General features: G+C 42.3%; 1 protein-coding gene across 1 annotated transcript in view; it reads right to left on the bottom strand.

Moving 5' to 3' along the window:
* The window catches only part of ADCY2 (adenylate cyclase 2), an 831,331-nt gene extending 825,183 nt beyond the window's left edge, over nt 1-6,148 (bottom strand). The window contains exon 1 of the mRNA XM_075826916.1: nt 5,696-6,148. Coding sequence (XP_075683031.1) covers nt 5,696-5,905 — 210 coding nt within the window. The 5' untranslated portion in view covers nt 5,906-6,148. The remainder of the gene's footprint in view (nt 1-5,695) is intronic.
* Nucleotides 6,149-25,173: the final 19,025 nt, after the last annotated feature.

Here is a 25,173-nt window from a genome sequence, read left to right on the forward strand (position 1 = left end):
CACTATATTTTTTGAATGTGCCATTTATATATTTATATAAGTTAATCATGTCCCCCCTTAGTCGTCTTTTTTAAAGGCTAAATAGGTTTAATTCTTTTAATCTTTCCTCATAACTTAGATTCTCCATGCCCCTTATTAGCTTCGTTGCTCTTCTTTGTATTTTTCCCAATTCCAGGGCATCTTTTCTATGAACTGGAGCCCAGAACTGAACTGCATATTCTAGATGAGGTCTCACTAATGCTTTGTAAAGTTGTAATATTACATCCCTGTCCCGCGAGTCCATGCCTCTTTTAATACACGACAATATCTTGCTGGCCTTTGAAGCAGCTGATTGACATTGCATGCTGTTATTTAGTTTATGATTTACAAGTACACCCAGATCCTTCTCAACAAGTGACTCCCCCAGTGTAGCTCCCCTAGGACATATGATGCATGCAGGTTGTTCGTACCCAGATGCATAACTTTACATTTATCTACATTAAACTTCATTTACCAAGTGGACGCCCAAACACTCAGTTTGTTTAAATCCACTTGCAATTCACCAACATCTTCCATAGTCTGAACTATATTACATTGCTTGGTGTCATCTGCAAAAATAGAATTAGTGCTATTAATCCCATCCTCTATATCATTAATAAATAAGTTGAATAATAGTGGTCCCAGCACTGAACCCTGGGGTACACCACTTATAACCGGGGACCATTCAGGGTAGGAATCATTGACCACAACTCTCTGGATACGGTCCTTGAGCCAATGCTCAATCCAATTACAAACTATATTTTCTAAACCTATAGTCCTTAATTTACCCATTAGACGTCTATGAGGGACAGCGTCAAATGCCTTTGCAAAGTCCAAAAACACTATATCCACAGCGGCCCCTCTGTCTAGGCTTCTGCTCACCTCTTCATAAAAACAAATCAGGTTGGTTTGACAGCTTCTGTCCTTAGTAAAACCGTGCTGGCTGTCACTTATAATACTATTTATTGTCACATAATCCTGTATATAGTCCCTCAATAGCCCCTCAAACATTTTCCCCACAATGTTAATCTTACTGGTCTATGACATCAATTAATATCCTGGTAATTAAAATCTCCCATTATCACTACAGTACCCGCCTGTGCAGCCCGCTCCATCTGTTTATATAGCTGACCTTCCATCTCCTCAGTTATATTGGGGGGGGGGGTCTATAGATTACCCCAAAAGTAATTTTTTCAGTGTTTACCTCCCTTTGTAATTCCACCCACAAGGTTTCAACCTCCTCACAGTCTTCACCCACTATTGTCTCATTCACACTCACCTTCATATCGCTTCTCACATACATACAGACATACACCACCTCCTTTTCTATTCGCCCTGTCTTTCCGATTTACAGCCCAGTCATGAGAAGAGTCTAGCCATGTTTCAGCAACACCAACTATATCTATATTTTCTTCCAGTACCAAGATTGCTTTCAGGAACAGGATATTTCATCATTCTGGCTGGACCTATGTGTGTCGAGGTCTATACCCAGACTGAGATGGAATGTTTGAAAGAGAGCAGGGTGTGATCTGCACCTGAATCCGCAACAACAAATCCGCAGCATTTTACTTAACATTTTAGCCAAATCCGCAACGGAATCTGCAAAGCGGATTATGTGCAGCATTGATGCGGACAGGGTCTGCAGAATTCTGCCACGTCTGAACATGCCCTTATTCTGTTTGTCTTGTAAGTATGGATTAAACACATGGATTTTGTACATTCCCATAGGTGGTGCACTATCTGTTTTTTTCTCCCTTGTTAGAGATATAGATCAGAGACTGTAAGAACTTGTATAGCACGCTGCTATATTGTTTAGTGGACCTATAAGAAACACACAGGTGGAAGTTGGCATTTTCTTTTCTGCATGCAGGCTGGGGGAGAAGGGAACTCTCCGTGAATATTTGTGCTTGCAACCGTCTGAGCGGGAAAATGTATTACTTTAGCATAATTAAAGAGCTGTCTTTTCATGGTGGCACAAGCTGGGCACAACAAATTGGACAATAAAATAGCATATCTATCGAAAAATTTCCATTTTCACTCCGCGACATCCACTGAACACTAATTTCTGGAAACACCTGTGGGGTTAGCATGTTCACTACACCCAAGGTGAATACCTTGAGGGCGTAGTTTCCAAAATGAAGTCACTTCTGGGGGATTTTGGGTCCCACAGGATCAGTGCAAACGAAACAGGTTGCCCAGAAACCAGTCCAGCAAAATCTGCAATCCAAAAACCAAATGGCGCTCCCTCCTTCCCTTGAGCCCTACCATGTGCCCAAACAGCAGTTTATGACCACATATGGGGTATTGTCGTGCTCAGAAGAAATTGCTTTACAAATGTTGGGGTGCTTTTTCTCCTTTATTCCTTGTGAAAATTAAAAATTGTTATTTTAAACTACATCTTATTGAAAAAAAAAATATTTCTCTTTTCTCACGGCCCCATTCTAATAAATTCAGCGAAAACCTGTAGGGTCAAAATGCTTGCAATTCCCCTAGATTCCTTGTGGGGTGTAGTTCCCCAAATTGAGTCACTTCTCTGGGGTTTCTACTGTACTGGTACCACAGGGGCTTTGCAATTGCGACATGGCGCCCAGAAACCAATCCAGCAGAATCTGCGCTCCAAAACCTAAATGTCGCTCCTTCCCTTCTGAACCTTGCCGTGTGCCCAAATAGCAGTTTATGACCACATATGGAGTATTTCTGTATTCTGGAGAAGTTGCTTTACAAATGTTAGGGGGCTTTTTGTCCTCTATTTGATGAGAAATTAAAAATTTTGCGCAAAATCTACGTCTTATTGAAAAAAACATTTTTTTTATTTTCACTGCCCAATTCTAATAAAATCTATGAAACACCTGTAGGGTCAAAATGCTCACTACACCCCTACATGAATTCCTGAAGGGGTGTAGTTTCCCCAAATGGAGTCACTTTTAGGGAATTTCTACCGTACTGGTACTGAACGAGCGGTCAGAGAGATAGAAAGAAAACCAATAGAGAGCAGTGTATTTAAGGCCAATAGAGTGGAGCATACCGATTAGGACCTAGTGGTCAACAGTGTCAAAGGCTGCAGAGATCCAGAAGAATTAATAGAGAGTAATTGTCGTTAAATTTAGCTGTCAGGAGATAATGTGAGACTTTAGTAAGGGCAGTGCGGACACCAGATTGTAAGGGTCAATAAGAGAGTTAGCGGACACCAGATTGTAAGGGCTCATTCAGACGAATGTGAATAACCTCCGTGTGCTGCGCAGGGAAATCAAGCACAGCACACGGACCCATTGATTTCAATGGGGCCGTTCACACATGCCAGAGTTTTCACGCAGCGTGTGTCCGTTGAGTAAAACTCACTGAATGTCCTATATTGGTGCGTTTTTCACGCACCTATTGCCCATTGAAGTCAATGTGTGCGTGAGAATCACGCACTGCACACGGATGCATATCCGTGTGCTGTGCGTGATTTACGCATCAATTCAATTGAAAATAATTTAAAAAAAATAAAAAAAGATGTGCTTTGCGAGTGCGTGAATAACGCATGCCACTCGCAAAGCACAGATGCAATAACGCAACACACACGGACCAGATTCACGCACATTTTTTACGTGCGTGAATCTGATATACGTCCGTGTGAATGTAGCCTTAGGGTATGTTCACACGCACTAATTACGGACGTAATTCGGGCGTTTTTGCCCCGAATTACGTCCGAAAATAGCGCCTCAATAGCGCTGACAAACATCTGCCCATTGAAAGCAATGGGCAGACGTTTGTCTGTTCACACGAGGCGTAATTTACTCGCCGCTGTCAAATGACGGCGCGTAAATAGACGCCCGCGTCAAAGAAGTGACCTGTCACTTCTTTGGGCGTAATTGGAGCCGTTATTCATTGACTCCAATGAAAAGCAGCACAAATTACGTCCGTAATGGACGCGGCGTTCAAGCGCCTGCACATGCCGGTACGGCTGAAATTACGGGGATGTTTTCAGGCTGAAACATCTTCAGCCGTTACGGACGCCCTCGTGTGAACATACCCTAAGGGTCAAGAAGAGAGTTAGCAGAGAGATTGTGGATTAGGTGAGAGTAGACCAAGCGTTCCAAGAGTTTAGAGATGAAGGGGAGATTAGAGACAGGTCGGTAATTAGCAGCACTGGATGGGTCAAGAGATGCTTTTTTCTTTAGAATTACAACCGCAAGTTTAAAAGAGGAGGAAAAGATCCCAGAAGATAGCGAGAGGTTAAATTTTAATTTGATGACTAGTAAAAGCCGGGGAGAAACTGGATGAGGTGTGAATTTATGTAATGTATGTGTTTTATGATTTTTAACAATTTCCTAATATAAATGTATTAAAAAATGTATTTTGTTTATTTATTTAGGATCCACCTGTTATCGATCACATATAAGTTATGAACTTAGATGTGATCGGTACCAGCTCGACCCGCTGACACCGAGCCTGTCAGTCCCGCTTACTTGACAGATACAGGTTTTAGCACTAGATACAGCTGCTCTGCATACAGGATACAAAGCAGCTGTATCTCAAAAAGTAACAATTATTTTTAATAAAAAAGTAATTAGAACCGCATCAAACAGTTTCTCCTGAACTGCTGCAATGTAACGAATAAGTGACGGACTGCTGAAATCAGCGCCTCTGTACTTTATGCCACCCTCAGACAAGTTAGCATGAAAAGGTGACAGATCCACTTTAAAGACACTGGCGCTGACACGTCATATTGGTGAAGAGACTGATGATATCGTTGTGTGTGGTGGAATAAGGCACTTTTAAGAGCGTATACAATGTAGGTATGATAATTCATCATCTGTGCGTAAGCGGCAAGTGTGAAAGCGAGTAACATTTATTATGTGAGAATGATAGTGTGTGCAAATGGCGCAGTCACAGGTAGTGCAGTGCGCAAAATGAGAGGCGATTCAGCGCGATAGTGAAGCAAGGGGGCTGAGGTCTTTTTGGGGTAAACTTTGGGGTATCTTCTAATATTGGGTATGCAGAACGCACCATGTTATACTTTCAATATAACTATACACATGGATCACCGAAATTTTGTCATCGCCAGTATTTTTTATTTTTTTTTTACAAATTAATTTGTCTTCAATCTTACTAACAGTCATTTTCCATCTAAGTTCTTCCCATGCATTAGGGGACACAATCATTTATGTTTTCGCTGATTTTCTTGTGCACATTAACAAGATGAATCAAGTCCATGACCCATAAACCATGATTAACCAGTCGTGTGTACAATAAATAGGATTTCTACGAAATAGATGTCCAATAAAGACAGTCACATAATGCACGGGCATATTATCACATCAACGCATATTGATATGAATTCATTACAGTTATTATAAAACAACTTTAGATATTTTGTTTAATATATACTTTATGTATATTAATTTCCTTGATATATTTTACTATCAATAATTACAACCAAAGGCATAGCATCCATCAACTTCAAGACATGTTCTCAGCCAACACAAGAACTTCTCCCTTGTCATCGTTCACAATGGTGCTGGTCTGACCTAAATAGGAAACCTGGAAGGAGAAATTCAACGATGCCGCCCTATATAATCTCATCACTGGTATTACGGTGTCTCCCCCATCACAGAATGAATAGGGCTTCATCATATGATTTGTGCTTATAATAAAGTCCCGCTGAAAGGTGGCTTATCTGAAATGCTCTTACCAGACCAGAAGCAAAGAAGACAGCCAGTAGTGCCAGGCATGCCCCCATCACAATCAGGAGCAGGAAGACGATCAGTGGGTGCTGCTGGCTCATGCAGTAATAAGACTGGTATAGCCAGTCCCTGGACTTCTGCTGCTCTTCCTTCCTAGCCATATTATCTGTCCTGTCAAGAAAATAGCGGCGCCTCCTCCTCATCGCCTTCTGCCACATCTCGAAGTTGCAGGGCTCTCAGCTCCTTTTTCTTGTTGTGTGCCAATTAGGAAGAAGACGGGTAAGTTGGTATCAATGGCCACCTCACAGCAAACAGAAAACGCAGGGTCCTCGATGGTGCTGCCCTGTGAATCTATGTGTGGTGTGTGAGCAGAGCGGAGCAGGTAGAGAGCGGAACGTTAGAGTCCCGCCTGGTGACGCTGCCAGGGGAAGGAGAGTGATGCCAGTCAAGATGAAGGCTGGACGCTCGCTCGAAGTTTACAGAGTGCTGCACGGCGCGTGTCACATAAGAGCGATACAGCTGAGTGTCTCCCTCCCGCCCTCATCCCAGCGTCCTCCTCAGCTCATTCATAATGAGTTCTCTATCTCCTGTAATAGGAAAATAACGCACACAGGACGGAGCATGCTGAGTGTGAGGTGGATTCAAGTGCCACCAGTTTCCTGTCAGATGTGTCTTCTGTCTCTTTTTCTGCTCTTGTCATTTTGTTTTGCGTTTGCTGAAGGCTTTTTCCATCTACAGCAATTCTCCCATGAACCCCTGGCAGGCAGCCTAGGGGGACTAGTCCTTCATGAGCCTACATGGCGAAATGATAATACCTCTAACAATTGTAATACAGTAATGGGGGAAAGAGGTTCTACATCAATGTCATTACTAACAACATAGGGACATGAAGCATCATTAACCCTCTTGTTGCCAGGGGTGTGTGCTATAACGCTCAATTCACACCACACCAGTCCCAGACAGAAGTGGGATTCATATTTTTAACAAGTACATTCCAAATACACATGTATTAATACTCAAGGGACATTGCTAGGATCTAAAAACATCTAGGGCACAAGCCCCAAGACATTTACCCCCCATCTATGTATTAGAAACCACCATAAATAACCCCATTTAAAAACTGCACCCTCAAAGTTTTTAAAACAGCATTTAGAACGTTTGCTCAACCCTTTAGGCGTTACACAGGATAGTTGAGGTGAAATTGACAAATTCATTTTTCAGAAATTCAATTTTAATCATTTCATGTAACAGAGGTTTTACCAGAGAAACACAACTTATTCTATATTGCCCAGATTCTGCAGTTCTTAGAAATATCCCACATGTGGCCCTAGCGTGCTACTGAACTCAAACACGGGCCCCAGAAGCAAAAAAGCACCTAGTGGATTTTGGGGCCTCCTTTTTATTGGAATATATTTTAGGCACCATGTCAGGTTTGAAGACGTCTTGTTAGTGCCATAGGAAACACCCCCAAAAAGACACCATTTTGGACACTAAACCCCCAAGGAATTCATGTAAGGGTAAAGTGAGCATTTTAACCCCACAGGTTTTTTTTCTTAATATATTGGAATTAGGCAGTGAAAATGATAATCTAAATTTTTCACATAAAATGTAGATTTAGTTCAGATGTTTACATTTTCACAAGGGATAAAAGAGAATAAGCACCTCAACATTTGTAAAGCAATTTCTCCAGAGTACGCCAATACCCCACATGTGGTCATAAACTGCTGTTTAGACTCACGGCAGTGCTCAGAAGGAAAGAAGCGCCATATTATATACCTATTTGGAGTATAGTGAGAATTCAGGCCCCACAGTTTTTCTGCAGAATTTAGTGGAATTAGGCTGTGAAAATCAAAATCGATTTTTTTTTTCCACTAAAATGTAGAATTTTTTCATTTTCGAAAGGGATGAGCGAGAAAAAACACCCCAATTTCTCATATGTAAATACCCCGTTTGTGGTCATAAACTGCTGTTTGGACACATGGCAGAGCTCAGAAATGCAGGAGTGCTCTTTGGCATAAAGATTTTGCTAAATTGGTTTTTGGGTGCCATGTCGAATTTGCAGAGCCCCTGAGGTACCAGTACAGTGTAAACCCCACAGATATGCCATTTTAGTGCACAATATGTTGTGCCCAGTTTGTGCCATTGAAGACAAATACCTGATAAACTGTTAACCGGGTTATCCCAGGTATGGGAATGCCATATATGTGAACGTAAACTGCTATTTGGGCACACTATATAGCCTACAAATAAGGTCAATTAACACAAAATGATTTAGAAATTTACAAAATGTTCTTTATTGTTTAACATATATGAGACACAAACAGGTTAAAAAAAATGAAAAATACAGTGCAAAAAGGTGTCCTACACAGCAGGAATTATATGGGCATGCTATAATAGATGAAAGTATATGTAAGCCACAGAGGAATTCTGACACAATATACGCTTGTTTAATAGTGGGAAAACAATCCCTATGCGTGTAATTAAAGCTGATTGTAAGTTAATGAAGTAATCATGCAGAGCGTGACATAATGGTTGTAAGTAACGTCATAAATTTATGTAATAAGGAAAAAACACACTCATGAGCATATAATTACAGCAAGACCTATATAAGTAGCACAGTAAAACATCTTACTCACCCATATCGTTGCTCCTGCACTGTAGAGACACCAGCCCGACGCGCGTTTCGTGCCTTCGTCCGGGGGTGGTGTCTCTCAAGCGGAAGCCACTATTTACATAAACATTGTCCGATCACGCTAGAGAGACCTGTGAGGGCAGACTATGAAGGGATAGCCATTATACGGCGACAGACGCCAGGTACGAAGATGTCCGACTATGTACTTCCGGTATCACGTCATCCGGAGGGGCCAGAGAGAGCGCGACGGCAACGTCTCTCTGACTCAGCACATCCGGATAGAGATACGAGACCGCAGGACGTCATGGACACTCCCCCCTGATTCGCAAGCGCTCGGCTTATCCCGGGTAAGATAAAAAGATCTATCTCTGGAACGTGATTGGACAAATGTGCATAGGATCGGCAGAGGAAATAAATCAGGGGAGACGGAAAAGGTACAATGATCACTAACATACTGAGATACAAAATCTGTCATACAAAATAACATGTAAAGTGCGAGTGAAGGTGACAAAAGTATTGAAATAAATATAAGATAAATGGAAAATGTGTTCAATTATGTATGTGCGAAAAAGACAAAGTATGGGAATAAAAAATGTGTGGCTGAGCAAAAATGTGATAATGTGAACAAAAGATAATGAATATAATAGTGGTGAATGGGTGGAAGAATGGAACGTGAAATAAGATTGTGTGAATAGGATCAAATAAAAAAGTGTATTGGAGCAGGGGCTTAGCTAGGGGGGGGGCAGGCGGGGCATGTGCCCCGGGCGCAGTTTAGAGGGGGGCGCCAGCGCCACCTCCTCCTGCACTATAATTGTACCTGTGTCGCAAGGACACAGGTACAATTAGGAGCAATGAATTGAAGCAAGTGAAGCTACTGGTACCTTTTGTACCAGTGAAGCTTCCGTCGATGAAAGGCGCTGAGTGACAGGGAAAGTCATCCTGCCCAGCCAATCAGCGCCTTTCATAGACGCTGCGTTCAAGCCCCAGGAGACCTGCGCAGAAGAGAGCAGGTCTCCATGGCTGCCGGACGGCGTGGGAGCGGGATTAAGGTGAGTTTGAATATTTTTTTTTTATAATTGTAATAAAAGTGCGTGGCTGCATCTACAGGGGGACTTTATCTACAAGGGGGACTTTATCTACGGGGGACTTTATCTACACGGGGGGCATTTATCTACAGGGGGTCTTTATCTACAAGGGGGGCTTTATCTATGGGGGCGGGACTTTATCTACAAGGGGGACTTTATCTATGGGGGGGGTGTCTATCTACAGGGGGGGCTATATAGTGGGGTGGGCTATCTATGGAGCACCATATACAGGGGTGGGCTATAGCTACAGGGGGGGCTATATAGTATATAGCCCACCCCTGTAGATATAGCCCCCCCTGTAGATATAGCCCACCCCTGTATATAGTCCCCCTGTAGATATAGCCCACCCCTGTATATAGTATCCCACAAATAGCTCCCCCTATAGTGCTCCACAGAAAGCCCACCCCTGTATATAGCCCCTCCTGTACATATCGTCCACCCCTGTATATAGTGCTCCACAGATATCCCACCCCTGTATATAGTATATACAGGGGTGGGCTATCTGTGGAGCACTATATACAGGGGTGGACGATATGTACAGGAGGGGCTATATACAGGGGTGGGCTTTCTGTGGAGCACTACAGGGGTGGACTATCTAGTGGAGCACTATATACAGGGGTGGGCTATATGTACAGGGTGGCTATATACAGGGGTGGGCTATCTGTGAAACACTATATACAGGGGTGGACTATATGTGGAGCACTATATACAGAGTTGGCCTATCTGTGGAGCACTATATACAGGGGTAGGCTATATCTACTGGGGGGGCTATATACAGGGGTAGGCTATATCTACAGGGGGGCTATATACAGGGATGGGCTATATCTACATGGGGGCTATATACAGGGGTGGGCTATCTGTGGAGCACTATATATAGGGGTGTGCTATATCTACAGGGGGCTATATACAGGGTTGGGCTATACGTTTAGCACTATATACAGGGGTGGGCTATATCTACAGGGGGCTATATACAGGGGTGGGCTATCTGTAGAGCGCTATAGGGGGAGTTATTTGTGGGACACTATATACAGGGGTGGGCTATATAGGGGCACTATCTACAGGGGGCTCTATGACAGGCACTATCTACAGGGGGCTCTATGGCAGGCACTATCTACAGGGGGCTCTATGGCAGGCACTATCTACAGGGGGCACAGTGTGTGTGTGTCGGACATGGTTTATGGTGCTATTATAATTAGAGGTGCAGTGTATGGCGCTATTATATTTAGGGGCGTAGTGTGTGGTATAATGATAACTTTATCTTTATTTATAGGTGCAGAAATGTTGGAAAAGTGAGAAGCTGAAGACATCTGAGCGGCAAAATGCAGAAATGGGCTGTGACCGGGAGAAGTCATCATAGAGGTCTGGACCGGATGGAGAGAAAGAACTAGAATCTGAGATGTCACCGGTGAGTCACTTAATGTAAATGTTCATTCTGCCTCTAATCAGTACTGTAGTCACTGTATGATCTGCAGCGAGATGATGGTATGATTGATAGGATTTATTTTTTGTGAAACAGCAACTCCCAGCATATCCTCACCATTGTTCGGGCCATGCTGGGAGCTGTAGTTTTACACCGTACATACCTATACAGCAGGGGTTGCACTAAATTGAGCTGTATTTGTGCTGGTGCTGTATATATGTACTGAGCTTGGTTCTGGGGCCTGTATTTATGTACTGAGCTTGGTTCTGGGGCTGTATTTATGTACTGAGCACTATTCTGGTGTTGTGTATAGAACTATATTGCTTGTAAAATGTACAAATGTTTTTATGCTCGCGTTACATAAAAAGAAATGTGGAAAAGAAATGACACGTCCATTGTTAGAGAAAACAAACATGGCGAGGGGGAAGGAGATGTCTGGAAAGAGGTTGGGGGGGGGGGGAGGCGCCAAACTGAATCTTTGCCCCGGGTGCTGGAGAACCTAGCTACGCCTCTGATTGGAGTATGCATGTGTGTTAATGTAACCATATACATATATATATAGTACATATATCTACAGTGAAGGAAGTAAGTATTTGATCCCTTGCTGATTTTGTAAGTTTGCCCACTGTCAAAGACATGAACAGTCTAGAATTTTTAGGCTAGGTTAATTTTACCAGTGAGAGATAGATTATATAAAAAAACAAACAGAAAATCACATTGTCAAAATTATATATATTTATTTGCATTGTGCACAGAGAAATAAGTATTTGATCCCTTTGGCAAACAAGACTTAATACTTGGTGGCAAAACCCTTGTTGGCAAGCACAGTAGTCAGACGTTTTTTTGTAGTTGATGATGAGGTTTGCACACATGTTAGATGGAATTTTGGCCCACTCCTCTTTGCAGATCATCTGTAAATCATTAAGATTTCGAGGCTGTCGGTTGGCAACTCGGATCTTTAGCTCCCTCCATAAGTTTTCGATGGGATTAAGGTCTGGAGACTGGCTAGGCCACTCCATGACCTTAATGTGCTTCTTTTTGAGCCACTCCTTTGTTGCCTTGCCTGTATGTTTGGGGTCATTGTCGTGCTGGAAGACCCAGCCACAAGCCATTTTTAATGTCCTGGTGGAGGGAAGGAGGTTGTCACTCAGGATTTGACGCTACATGGCTCCATCCATTCTCCCATTGATGCAGTGAAGTAGTCCTGTGCCCTTAGCAGAGAAACACCCCCAAAACATAATGTTTCCACCTCCATGCTTGACAGTGGGGACGGTGTTCTTTGGGTCATAGGCAGCATTTCTCTTCCTCCAAACATGGCGAGTTGAGTTAATGCCAAAGAGCTCAATTTTAGTCTTATCTGACCACAGCACCTTCTCCCAATCACTCTCAGAATCATCCAGATGTTCATTTGCAAACTTCAGACGGGCCTGTACATGTGCCTTCTTGAGCAGGGGGACCTTGCGGGCACTGCAGGATTTTAATCCATTACGGCGTAATGTGTTACCAATGGTTTTCTTGGTGACTGTGGTCCCAGCTGCCTTGAGATCATTAACAAGTTCCCCCCGTGTAGTTTTTGGCTGAGCTCTCACCTTCCTCAGGATCAAGGATACCCCACGAGGTGAGATTTTGCATGGAGCCCCAGATCGATGTCGATTGACAGTCATTTTGTATGTCTTCCATTTTCTTACTATTGCACCAACAGTTGTCTCCTTCTCACCCAGCGTCTTACTTATGGTTTTGTAGCCCATTCCAGCCTTGTGCAGGTCTATGATCTTGTCCCTGACATCCTTAGAAAGCTCTTTGGTCTTGCCCATGTTGTAGAGGTTAGAGTCAGACTGATTAATTGAGTTTGTGAACAGGATTCTTTTATACAGGTGAACATTTAAGACAGCTGTCTTTAATGCAGGCACCAAGTTGATTTGGAGCGTGTAACTGGTCTGGAGGAGGCTGAACTCTTAATCGTTGGTAGGGGATCAAATACTTATTTCTCTGTGCACAATGCAAATAAATATATATAATTTTGACTATGTGATTTTCTTTTTTTTTATATATATATATAATCTCTCTCACTGGTAAAATTAACCTAGCCTAAAAATTCTAGACTGTTCATGACTTTGACAGTGGGCAAATTTACAAAATCAGCAAGGGATCAAATACTTATTTCCTTCACTGTATATATGCATAAAATATATCCAAAACCCTTAAGAATATCAACGTGCAACATATTGATGAAATCAACGTGCTATTTATAATGTTATATGAAGCATAGAAGAATACAACATGGGATCAAGTCCTTATCCATCATGTTTTTGAAAAAGAATTTATTAACATAAAAAATACATATTATGAAAAATGACACATAGGACATTTTTGTGAATCTTGTCCTAAGAATGAAGATCTCTTTTCGGATATCTATCTCATGATATCTAAATCCGTCAGTCCACCAAGAAGAAATACAGTCTCAACTCCATCTGTATGCATAAATATTCAAGAAAATATTTGGGGAAAATACTAGAAAAAATAATGATAATAATGAATAAAGTAAGTAAGTATGTGTCCACAATCTCTATGGAGAGAAGAACATGAATAAAAATGGACCCGCTAGAGATCCATGGTCAGAGGAAAGAAGCGAAACTTAAAACTTCATTCAACCCCTGTGGATACATGGTATTGAGAGTCCAAATCCATTTGGATTCACATTGTGCCAGTTTTTGGCATACGTCACCCCTTCGAATGCCAACCTTAATACAATCAATACCCCTTACCTTAAAAAGTGTGGGGTTACATGCATGATTGGTTTCAATGTTTCCAAAATTTTGATTTCAACCGCTCCCATAATATCACGTATATGCTCCCTCACTCGTACTTTAAGTTCCCTAGTAAAACCAATGTATATTTTAGGGCAAGGGCATGTTGCATAATATACAACCGCTCGTGTGGCACAATTTATGTGATGTGTGATGTTAAAGGTTTTCTCACCTCTTGCATCCACAAAGGTAGTTACCCTTTCAAAGTTTGGGTAGGCGACACAATGTCCACATGGATTACACCCCCATTTAGGGCCCTTCGTTCCAAAGGGAAATTTGGAGTTCTTGGATTGATAATGACTCCTTACAATGTAATCTTTCTGATTACGTGAGCGTCTAGCAAAGATAAATGGAAATTTGGTAATGTATTTCTGAATGGTAGGGTCTGATAAGAGAACTGGCCAGAACTGTCTCATGATTTCTTTCATCTGAGACCAATGTGAATGGTAATTGGTAGTAAATCTTACCCGTAAATCATTTTGTTTCCTATTCTTGGGAAAAAGGAGATTTTCTCTAGGTGTGTTTTTTGCACGATGATAAGCCTTTTTTATGGATCACTTGCTGTATCCACGATTCAGGAAGCGATTAGTTAAATCATAAGCTTGTTTCTCAAATATTTAGTCTGAGGAACATATCCTTCTAATCCTGAGAAATTGTCCTGTTGGTACGGCTTGTATAGTTTGTGCAGGATGAGAAGAGGATGCATGAAGTAGTGCGTTTACTGCAGTTGATTTTCTAAAAACATCAGTTTGAAGAAACCCTTGTGCATCCTTGGATAGTTTAACATCCAAAAAGTCAATCTGACACTTATCATGCTGGTACGCCAATCTGACATTCAAGTTGTTAATGAATTTCTCCAAAGACGCTGAAGTCCCCTTCCTGATGATCAGGATGTCATCAATGTACCTGGCCCAAAAAATGACCTGGTCCATCGAGACATCCCGACCATCCCCCAATAGGTCACTCTCCCACAACCCCATGAACAGGTTGGCGTATGAGGGTGCACATGCAGCCCCCATTGCTGTTCCCTGGAGTTGTAGTCATATTCATTGAATATGAAAAAGTTATGTGTCAATATATATTCCAGAAGGGTAAGAATTAAATTAGCGAGTGATGTTTCCACATTCCCCATAGCCAGAAATGAGGCTACTGCTTTTAAGCCATCTGTGTGTCGAATACTTGTATATAAGGATTCTACATCACAGGTGACTAATAACATGTCGTCTTCAATATTAATACCGTCAATCTAAAAGATCTGCTGTGTTCCGTGTGTATGATGGCAAATTTTCCACGATCCCTTTAAGATGATAATCAATAAAAGTACAGATTTTTTTCCATCATACTTCCCCTACCTGAAATAATTGGTCTGCCCGGTGGAGTTGTGGCATTCTTGTGGATTTTGGGAAGTAGATATAGCGTTGGAATCGTGGGTTCAGAGACGGTTAACGCTTCATTTAATTCCTTTGAGGTTATATTATTACGCATAGCGTCATTTAGTATCTTCTGCAGATCAAGTCTGTAAGCAGACAAAGGGTTAAAGGTAAAAAAAATTATAACAGTTTTTATCATGCAATTGTCGATAGGCTTCCGCCTCGTACATATTGCAAAGCCACACAACTATATTTCCACCTTTGTCGGGCCGCCTTAAAGATGACATCATCCATTTTTGACATTTTTTTGAGGCTCTGTCGTTCTAAATTTGTGAGATTATCACATTTGACATTGTTGGATATCTTTTCAAATTCTCTGCTTACAGACTTGACAAACATGTCCACAGCTGGATATAATGCCAATGGTGGAAAGCGTTTTGACTTCACTCGCAATTGATTACTTTACTTAATGGGTCAGTATCCTGTTCTCTCAGAAGTTCTTCCAAAGCATGTAAAGTTTGTTGTTCTTCGGAAGTAGTAAAGATGTTATCATATTCTGAGCTATGATAGAATTTTTTCAAAATAAGTAGCCTGCCAAAGATATGCAAATCTTTGATCGCAGTAAAGGTGTCGAATTTAGCACAGGGAGAAAACGTTAACCCCTTTCTTAATACTACCAAATCTGAAGTTGTAAATGTATGTGAAGATAAATTAATTACCTTAAGACTATTAGGGGGTTCATCCCTCTCGGGTTTTCTCTTATTCATTCCTTGTTTATGTGTCATTTTCCATTTTGACCTTGTACCATAGGACTGATATGGTTGGTATGGTCGCTGGCGAGGTAGACCCTCTGTTTCACTTTGAGAAGATAATGAGGTAATAGAGGAAGAACGTTGAAAAGATGTGGAGTATTGATTTTTTCCTACACCTATTTACCTTCTTCTGTATAAAATCATTTGTGTCCCTACTAAACTTTTATGATTTTGTGTCTTGGATTTCTTTTTCCCTGTCTAGGAACTGGCCATCAAGAGTGTGATTGAAACTTGTCCAACCTTCCGTTGTCATTTTTATAGATAGTTGAGACTGTATATTTTCAGTTTCAGTTTCCAGCTGTTCTAATCATTTTGTATCAAAACCCACCAGAAGTTCCATACATTTTTGAGAATTATTATTGCATACTTCTTCCCAATTCGTGATGAAATTTTCATCATCAATCTGAAAAGATGGGAATATTTGGACTCTCAGACCTCTGGGGATAAGCCTTCTTTGTATATAATTCTCTAAGAAGACTTTATTCCACCAAATCTTCATTCTACGGTGGAGTAGATTTTTATATTTATTTTGAAGTTCGCTTACATTCCCCTGACCATTAAAACCAAGCAAAGATGATTCATTATTAAAAACCAGACCCATTTGGGAGTGTCAGGTGCGTTCCCTAGCTTTGTAATCCATGGATCCTGAAGCACTTGTATCTGTGAGAAACACAGCATAAATTGTAAGATATCACCTATATGTACCTCCAGGAGAAAAATCTTTAGACTGACAGGCACACTGTAGGGCTCAGAAGAGAGTGAGCGCCATTTGGATTTTGGAGAGCAGACTTTGCTTGGTAGTAGTTGTGTTTGGGGTTTACTGATATTTCAGAGTACTGGCAGAGTACATCAGGGCATAATAAGGTGGTATAAAAATGGGGTAAATAAATAATAATATGTCTCCAGTGTCGCACTGATAAATAGTGCCCAATCTTATTCCCCTTTTCGAACAAACTCTGCACCTTTTGAGTTGCCATATTCCGAGATAGAGAACTTTTTTATTTTTCTGTCGACAGAGCTGTGTGAGGGCTTATTTTTGGCGGCACAAGCTGTAGATCTTATTGGTATCACTTTTGTGTACATGGAACTTTTTGATCACTTTTTATGTTTTAGGAGGCGTGGTGACCATAAAACAGCAATTCTGGTATTGTTTTTTTAGTCTTTTTTTTCTCGAAGATCACTGTGCGCTATAAATGACATATTTTTTTTATTTTGCAGGTGGATATGACTACGGCAATACCAAATGTATATCGTGTTTTTATGTTTTACAGCGTTTGCATAATTAAAATCACTTTTTAAAAAGAACTCTTTTATTTTTTCTGTCGCCATATTCTAAGAGCCATAACGTTTTTATTTTTCCGTCAAGAAAGCTGTGATAGGGCTTGTTTTTTGTGGGACGGACTGTAGTTTTTAGGGGCTGTTCACATCTGCGGTGTGGCATTCCGTTCTGCTCCATCAGAAAGAATACCAGAAGCAACAGTTCAGTTGCACAAGGGATACCTCTGGCGGCCGACGGAACCTATTGAGTTTCCATCGTAGTTTCCATGACTTTACCGGAAACAATAGCGCAGCATGCAGCATGCTGCCCTATTGTTTCCAGTAATCCCTGCTAGATCTGCAACGAAGGCCCCTAGCAGATGTGAACAGCCCCTTATTGGTACCATTTTGCGTTACATGCGACTTTTTAAACTGTTTTTATTTCATTTTATAGAAGGCAAGGTGACCAAAAAACTGCAATTCTGGCATTGTCTTTTATAATTTTTTAATAAAAAATGTTTTACGGCGTTCACCGAGCGAGATAAATAATTTAATAGCTTTATAGTTCAGGTAGTTACGGACACAGCGATACCAAATACATATAGTTTTTTTAATGTTTTCATTTTTTTCCTATAATAAAACACTTATTATGGGGGAAAAAAGTGATATATTGTTTTTTAACACTACATTTTTTTATTTTGTAATATTTTCTTTTACTTTTTTTCTTAGTCCCACTAGGGGACTTGAAGGTCCAGCTGTCTGATTGTATAATACAGTTTCATACTGACAGGCAGCCTATTAGGTCCTGCCTCTGGCTGAGCGCTCATGTGATCGCTCAGCCACTTCGTGTCTGTTCGTCTTTTTCCGGAAAGCCGATGTAGCGGAGTACGGGCTGATAGACTTTCTATTGAGCCCGTACACCGCTACATTGATTTCTGGAAAAAGCCAAACAGTAATTAAGTGACTAAGCGCTCACACGAGCACTTCTGCCGCTTCATTTTACCGATTGGTGGGGGTCTCAGTGCTCGGACCCCCACCAATCCAAACTTCTGACATGTCGCTATGACATGTCAGAAGTTTGTTGAACGTTTAGTTACCCTTTAAATACGGCGATAACATATATGTGTATTTTTTTTTACACTTTTACTATATAAAACCACTTTTTATTAAAAAAAAAATCTTTTTTTATTTTTATTATGCAACCCATCGGCGAACGACGGCCAGCATTCACTTTTGCGGGCCCCCGATTGGTGACAGACATAGCCCCCTCCCACTGTCAATCCAATTAAATGCCGCGGTCACTTTTGATTCAGGGCTTAAACAGTCAGGATTGGAGGTTTCTCTAACCCCAGCCGTTGTAGCGTGACTGTCAGACACATCCGGGGTCCGGCGGTGGTCGTGCGGGCACAGCTAATATGCCTGTGCGATTACGATCACATACATGAATGCGTTAACGGTTTAAATATTTCGCTTATTTGTTATATTTTACATATTTTCTCTTTATCCAGGAGTTATCCCTCACCTCGTCTGTGCTAGTCTATTGCATTTTTTTTTTTTATTCCACCACTCCAGTCATGTTCTCTTGTCTGTCTTGTCTGTATAATGTACTGAAATGTTCTCTGCAATTCAGTCATGCACGTGACTAAATAAAGGCATTTAGATATTATTCTTGATTTCTCAGAGACAGCCAACCGTCCTTTTATCACTACCATATTTTATTTGTAATTATTTATATATAAAAAAAAATTAACTACAATATATAAAGAAAAATTAGGAACAGATTAGGGCTTGAGAAAAAGTGTATACGAAATTATGGTAGTGACATGAAATGGTGACATAAGAGGCAGGACCTAATAGGATGCCTGTCAGTTTTACACTGACAGGAAAAATACACTTCACTAAATCAGTAGTGCAGTGTATTGTGCAAGCTATCAAATGACTGCATGCATAGTCTCCTTGGACTAATAAATAGCATAAAAAAAATTCAATAAAAAGTGTTCCTAAAAAATAACAATTAGTAAAGAAAAAAATATCAATGTTTACCCTTACATAATGCTTTACTATAGAAAATAAATTTTGGGAAAAAAATCTACACATTTTTGATATTGCTGCATTCATAACAAAACGAACTTTAAAAATTACCACGTTATTTATCTTGCATGGTAAACGCTGAAAAAATAAAAACTATGCCAAAATCACAGTTTTTTCTTAATCTGCCTTCCAAAAAACACAAAAAAGTAGTTAAAAATTTGCATGTGTCCCTAAGGGTATGTGCACACACACTAATTACGTCCGTAATCGACGGACGTATTTCGGCCGCAAGTACCGGACCGAACACTCTGCAGGGAGCCGGGCTCCTAGCATCATAGTTATGTACGATGCTAGGAGTCCCTGCCTCGCTGCAGGACAACTGTCCCGTACTGAAAACATGATTACAGTACGGGACAGTTGTCCTGCAGCGAGGCAGGGACTCCTAGCATCGTGCATAACTATGATGCTAGGAGCCCGGCTCCCTGCAGAGTGTTCGGTCCGGGACTTGCGGCCGAAATACGTCCGTCAATTACGGACGTATTTAGTGTGTGTGCACATACCCTAAATGAAACCAATAAAAACTACAGCACTTCCCGCAAAAACAAGCTCTCATACAATCCGTTGCCGAAAACATAAAAATGTTATAGGTCTTGTAATGTAGAGACTGGAGTCTGGCGACACCAAAACATGATTTCTTTTTTTTTTTTTTTTTTTATATTTCTTATTGGATTTCAAAAAAATATAACAGTGTAAAGGAACAACATGTACATTAACGCAAAATATGAATACAGAGCATTATATAAGCATGGTAATATGTACTAGACACACACAAATGAAATAAGTAACGTACTACATTGGGTCATTGCCAAGCAATCAGTAGGACAAAAAATAGCAGAGGATACATATGAAGTATTGTAGACCTATGGGAATTGCCAGGCCGAATACACCAGGAAACAAGTAGATGCCGTGAGAAACAAAGTGCAATTGGGAGAAGAAAGAGGAGTATGAATGACAATATCCCCTACAGATTATTATCTATTATATAACCGAGAAGGACGTGGTGTCCGAAGCTGACATAGAGCTCTGCCCACATAGAGCTCCACCCATCACCCAACCGCCAGTTAGCTCCACCCACAGCCAGAAGACTGAAGAAGGAGATGTGAGTGATTAGTGGCGTAGCTATAACACCCCCCTCCCTCCCATACACAGTATAATGCCCCCCTCCCTCCCATACACAGTATAATGCCCCCCTCCCTCCCATACACAGTATAATGCCCCCATATGTATGGACCTAATAGAAAAATAATAACATACATACTTACTTATCCCCGTTCCCCTGCCGGGTGGAGGATCCTTCTCCTCCGGTCTGTGCGATGTGAGTGACTCGGTGCAGACAGGTGCGATGACATCACTACATTGCGCCTGCCTTCGCTGAGCCGCTCACAGCACACTGAGCACAGTGAAAAGGAGGCAAAGGATCCTTCACCCGTCGTAGGAACGGGGATAGGTAAGTATGTATGTTATTTTTCTATTTGGTCCGTACATATGGGTGCATTATACTGTGTATGGGAGGGAGGGGGGCATTATACTGTGTATGGGAGGGAGGGGGGCATTATACTGTGTATGGGAGGGAGGTGGGCATTATACTGTTTGGGAGGGAGGGGGGCATTATACTGTGTATGGGAGGGGGGGCATTATACTGTGGTGGCAGCTATGGCGAGCATTATGCTGTGTGGGGGCAGCTATGCGGGGCATTATACTGTGTGGGGGAAGCTATGGGGGCATTATACTGTGTGAGGAAGCTATGGGGGGGCATTATACTTTGTGGGGGCAGCTATGGGGGACATTATACTGTGGGGGGCAGCAATGGGGGCATTATACTGTGGGGGGAAATTTATGGGGAGCATTATACTGTGTGGGGCAGCTATAGGGGGCGTTATACTGTGTGGGGGCAGCTATGTGAGACATTATACTGTGGAAGGAGCTGATATGGGGGCATTATACTGTGTGGGGGCAACTATAGGGGCATTATAATGTGTGGGGGCATCTATGGGGGGGCATTATACAGTGTGGGGGCAGCTCTAGGGAGCATTATACTGTGTGGGGCAGTTATGGGGGGCATTATATGGTGTGGGGGCAGCTATGGGGAGCATTTATGTATATTAACAGACCACTGCATTCCTTTTGCTAGCAAACCCATGTAACGGGTTTTCTATACTAGTTCTGAATGCAATCCTGCAGACCAAGCTGTGTTAGAATACATCATAGATCCAGATGTATTATGAAGTCAAACATGCCGATACTCTAGTGCAGTGGTTCCCAAACTTTCTAAGGCCGAGACCCACTTTTGGCCGAGTCTTTTGTTTGGGACCCCCCACTTCTGTACTTAGCCCCATTTCGTCTGACGTATGTCAACATCATTCATAGTTAGGTGCAGGTACTTAGCTCTGTTCGAAAACGAAGTCCCTGCAACATTGAAAACAACAACAATTGTGTGGGCGGGGGATGGGGCGGGCTCAATGTATCCTGCTGCTTTGTGTCGCTGAGACCGGACTAGCTGTCCCTATGCAGTAAAATGCCTCCATAGCTGCTCCACACTGTATAATGACCTCTTAGTGCCCCCCAAACAGTATAATGCGCCCACAGCTGCCATCACCCAGGATAATGCCCCTATAACTGCCCTCACACAGTATAATGCCCCTATAGCTGCCCCACACAGTTTAATGCCCTATAGCTGACCCCACACAGAATAATTCTGCCATAGCTGCCCCCACACAGTATAATGCCCCTATAGCTGCCCCCACACAGTTTAATGCCCCATAGCTGCCCCTACACAGTATAATGGCCTTATAGCTGCTCCCACTCAGGATAAGGCCCCTATAGCTGCACCCACACAGGATAAGGCACCTATAGCTGCCCTCCCCACAGTACGCCCTCCATAGCTGCCCCCACACAGTAATATGCCCCCATAGCTGTCCCCACACACTATAATATCTCCAGAACTGCCACCATAGCTGTCCTCCACACAGTATAAAGCCCCAATATAGCTGCCCCCACACAGGACAAGGCCCCTATAGCTTCCCTCTCCACAGTATAATGCCCCCCATAGCTGCCCCCACGCAGTAAAATGCCCCTTTAGCTGCCCCCACACATAAGGCCCCTATAGCTGCCCGCCCCACAGTATAATGCCCCCCATAGCTGCCTCCACTCAGTAAAATGCCACCACTGCTGTCCCCCCACAGTATAATATCCACATAACCGCCACCATAGCTGCCCTCCACACGGTATAAAACCCCTCATAGCTGCCATCTCACAGTATAATGCCCCATAGCTGCCCTCACACAGTATAATGTGCCCATAGCTGCCTCCACACAGTCTCAATAGTTCCTATAAAATTATAATAAAATACATACCTATGCCAGTTCCCCCGACGGGCGGAGGAGATCCTTTTGCTCCTCCGGTCTATGTGCAGCGTGTCTGTGCAGCGTGTGGCTCAGCGCAGACAGGCATGATGACGTCACTGCATCGTGCCTGTCTGCGCCAAGCCACTCACGGCATAGTGAATGCTGGGGCAAGGAGCAGTCAGCTCCTTGCTCCAGCATTGAATTCAACTGTATCTGCATCCTGAGGACACAGATACAGTTGAAACCGAGTCATCAAACAACCCCCAGGGGGCGCAACACACAGTTTGGGAAACACTATGTAAATAATTAAAACAACAGAGAGTACATATCTCATAGAAAGGAGAACAATACTGTATAATGTCACAGGTTAAGTGTTATGAAATGTTAGGATATGTGGACGCTAAGGATTTTTCCAACTTCCCAATAGATAGTGTATAACAAGCGTATTTTAACTCCATATTTTATGCCATATTTACAGAGGCCCATTGTAAAGGATCTGCCAGACACAGCTTCTGTGTCGACGCCCGTGGGTAATCAGTCTGCACCTGCTCCTAAGTCTGAGAGAGTGACACGATCTTCTACCAGTCAGGCTGGGAGGCTGAGGAGTGGGAGAGCCTATCACAGCCTGGCCAGACGGAGCTAGCTCCCGCCCTCTGTCTATTTATACCTGCATTTCCTGCTCCTCCTTTGCCTGTGATTATGTAATGACGGGGTAGGGAGACAGACAGGTGAGCCCTAATCTACCCGCCACTCAGTCCCTGCCTACTTGCAACGGCCCGTCCTAGGCGACGGCGTACAACTGGGCGACGGTTCCTACGCTCAATAAGTGCACGACAGACAAACAGACAAGGGTACACAGAATCTAAGGGAAATGGGGCAGTTGCCCACAGCAACACAGTGAGCAACAAGAGTAGTGAACGAGCCGAGTCAAACCAGGAGTGCACGAGGTACAAATCGCAGAGCAGGAGCATAGTCAGTAAAGCCAGGGTCAAAAATGAAGCAAGGTCAATAATCATAGCAGCAGCAACAGAGCCAGGAAACAGAAAAGAATCACAGGCAAAGGAGGAGCAGGAAATGCAGGTATAAATAGACAGAGGGCGGGAGCTAGCTCCGTCTGGCCAGGCTGTGATAGGCTCTCCCACTCCTCAGCCTCCCAGCCTGACTGGTAGAAGATTGTGTCACTCTCTCAGACTTAGGAGCAGGTGCAGACTGATTACCCACGGGCGTCGACACAGAAGCTGTGTCTGGCAGATCCTTTACACCCATACTTCCGAAAATGACAGTGCTTTTGGATCTTTTCAAGATTTAGCAATTGCACTTCTTGCAGCTAAGATTATATGCGATCTCTTTACCCGTTCGCAATGTATGAGCATTTAGAAAACATAATGCCAAATCTGGAGACATAGGTATGTTTGTCGAAAACAGGTGATTGAGGGCCCTAAAAACACAGTACCAAAATAGTATTAAGACAGGACAGGTCCACCAAGCATGTAGGTATGTGCCACAGAGAGCAGATAGCACGCGTCAGGTTAACTAGCGTTGACTCTAGAGATCCAAGTAGCAATTGCCATCTAAGTAGCAATTTATGGGACAGTTCCTAGTGGTGAACGCCCCTAGATATGCGTTTAGTCTAGTTAATTGCTAATAACGAGTCCTCTGTATTATACGTACTTCCCAAGTCTGACTACCAATGTCCAATATATTTAGACATAATGTTAATAGCAGTCAGTGAGAGCACTGTAGAAAATAGATATACCTTTCATCCTAGGATTATGTGCTGAAAAATAAAGATAAGATAGTCTTGGAAAGAGCGGTTCATTAGTGTTAATAGTGGCTAACGCATGTCCAACCTGAAGATATTTCAAATAATCAATCTTGGGAAGACGGTATATAGAAGTGAGGGTTTCAAATGTGCATTATTGACCCTTATCATACAGTTCTCCTATCATTGTGATACCTAAAGTTACCCAGTTCGAAAGGTCAATGGAAGGGACCAAAGAGTAGAGGTAGGTTAGTGAAAGATGCCGGAAAGCTAATTCAGCTAAGTCAGAATTGGGATTAACAGAAATATATTTGTTCCAGGCCGCTCGAGTTGCCTTAATGCTCATAGGAAGTGTGTGTGTGTTTGTGTGTGTGTGTGTGTGGGGGGGTTAATATTAGATTAGTAGATTCAGTAGCGATATTGCTTGGTTGCTACGAAATGTTCCTCAATTTGAACCCAGGCTTTCCATGGTGAGGTGGGCCACCAAAACTTTGCCTGATCTAAAAGGGAGGCTAGATAATATTTCTTAAGGTCGGGATCTCCCATACCACCCAAATTCCATCTTATTGACATAATAGAAAATTGTGTTCTATGGCGGTGTCCTAACCATATAAAGGAAGATATTTCACATTGAAGTGTCTTAAAGAATATTGCGGGAATTAATATACCAATTGTAAAATATCAAATTGACGGTAGAACCATCATTCTAAATACCGCAATTATGCCAGCCCAAGAAAGTGGCACTTTAGAATAAGAACTTGGCTGTTTGGGTATAGATTGCAACAGTAGTTTAACGTTTTCTCGGTTAAGGACCATACTAAGGGATGTTAATAAAACACCCAGGTATTTAATCAACTTCATATTCCATTGATATGTCAATTTTGTTGCGCACACTACTCAGTAGCA

This window comes from Rhinoderma darwinii, chromosome 5 (genome assembly GCF_050947455.1).
Source record: "Rhinoderma darwinii isolate aRhiDar2 chromosome 5, aRhiDar2.hap1, whole genome shotgun sequence".
Taxonomy (NCBI): domain Eukaryota; kingdom Metazoa; phylum Chordata; class Amphibia; order Anura; family Rhinodermatidae; genus Rhinoderma; species Rhinoderma darwinii.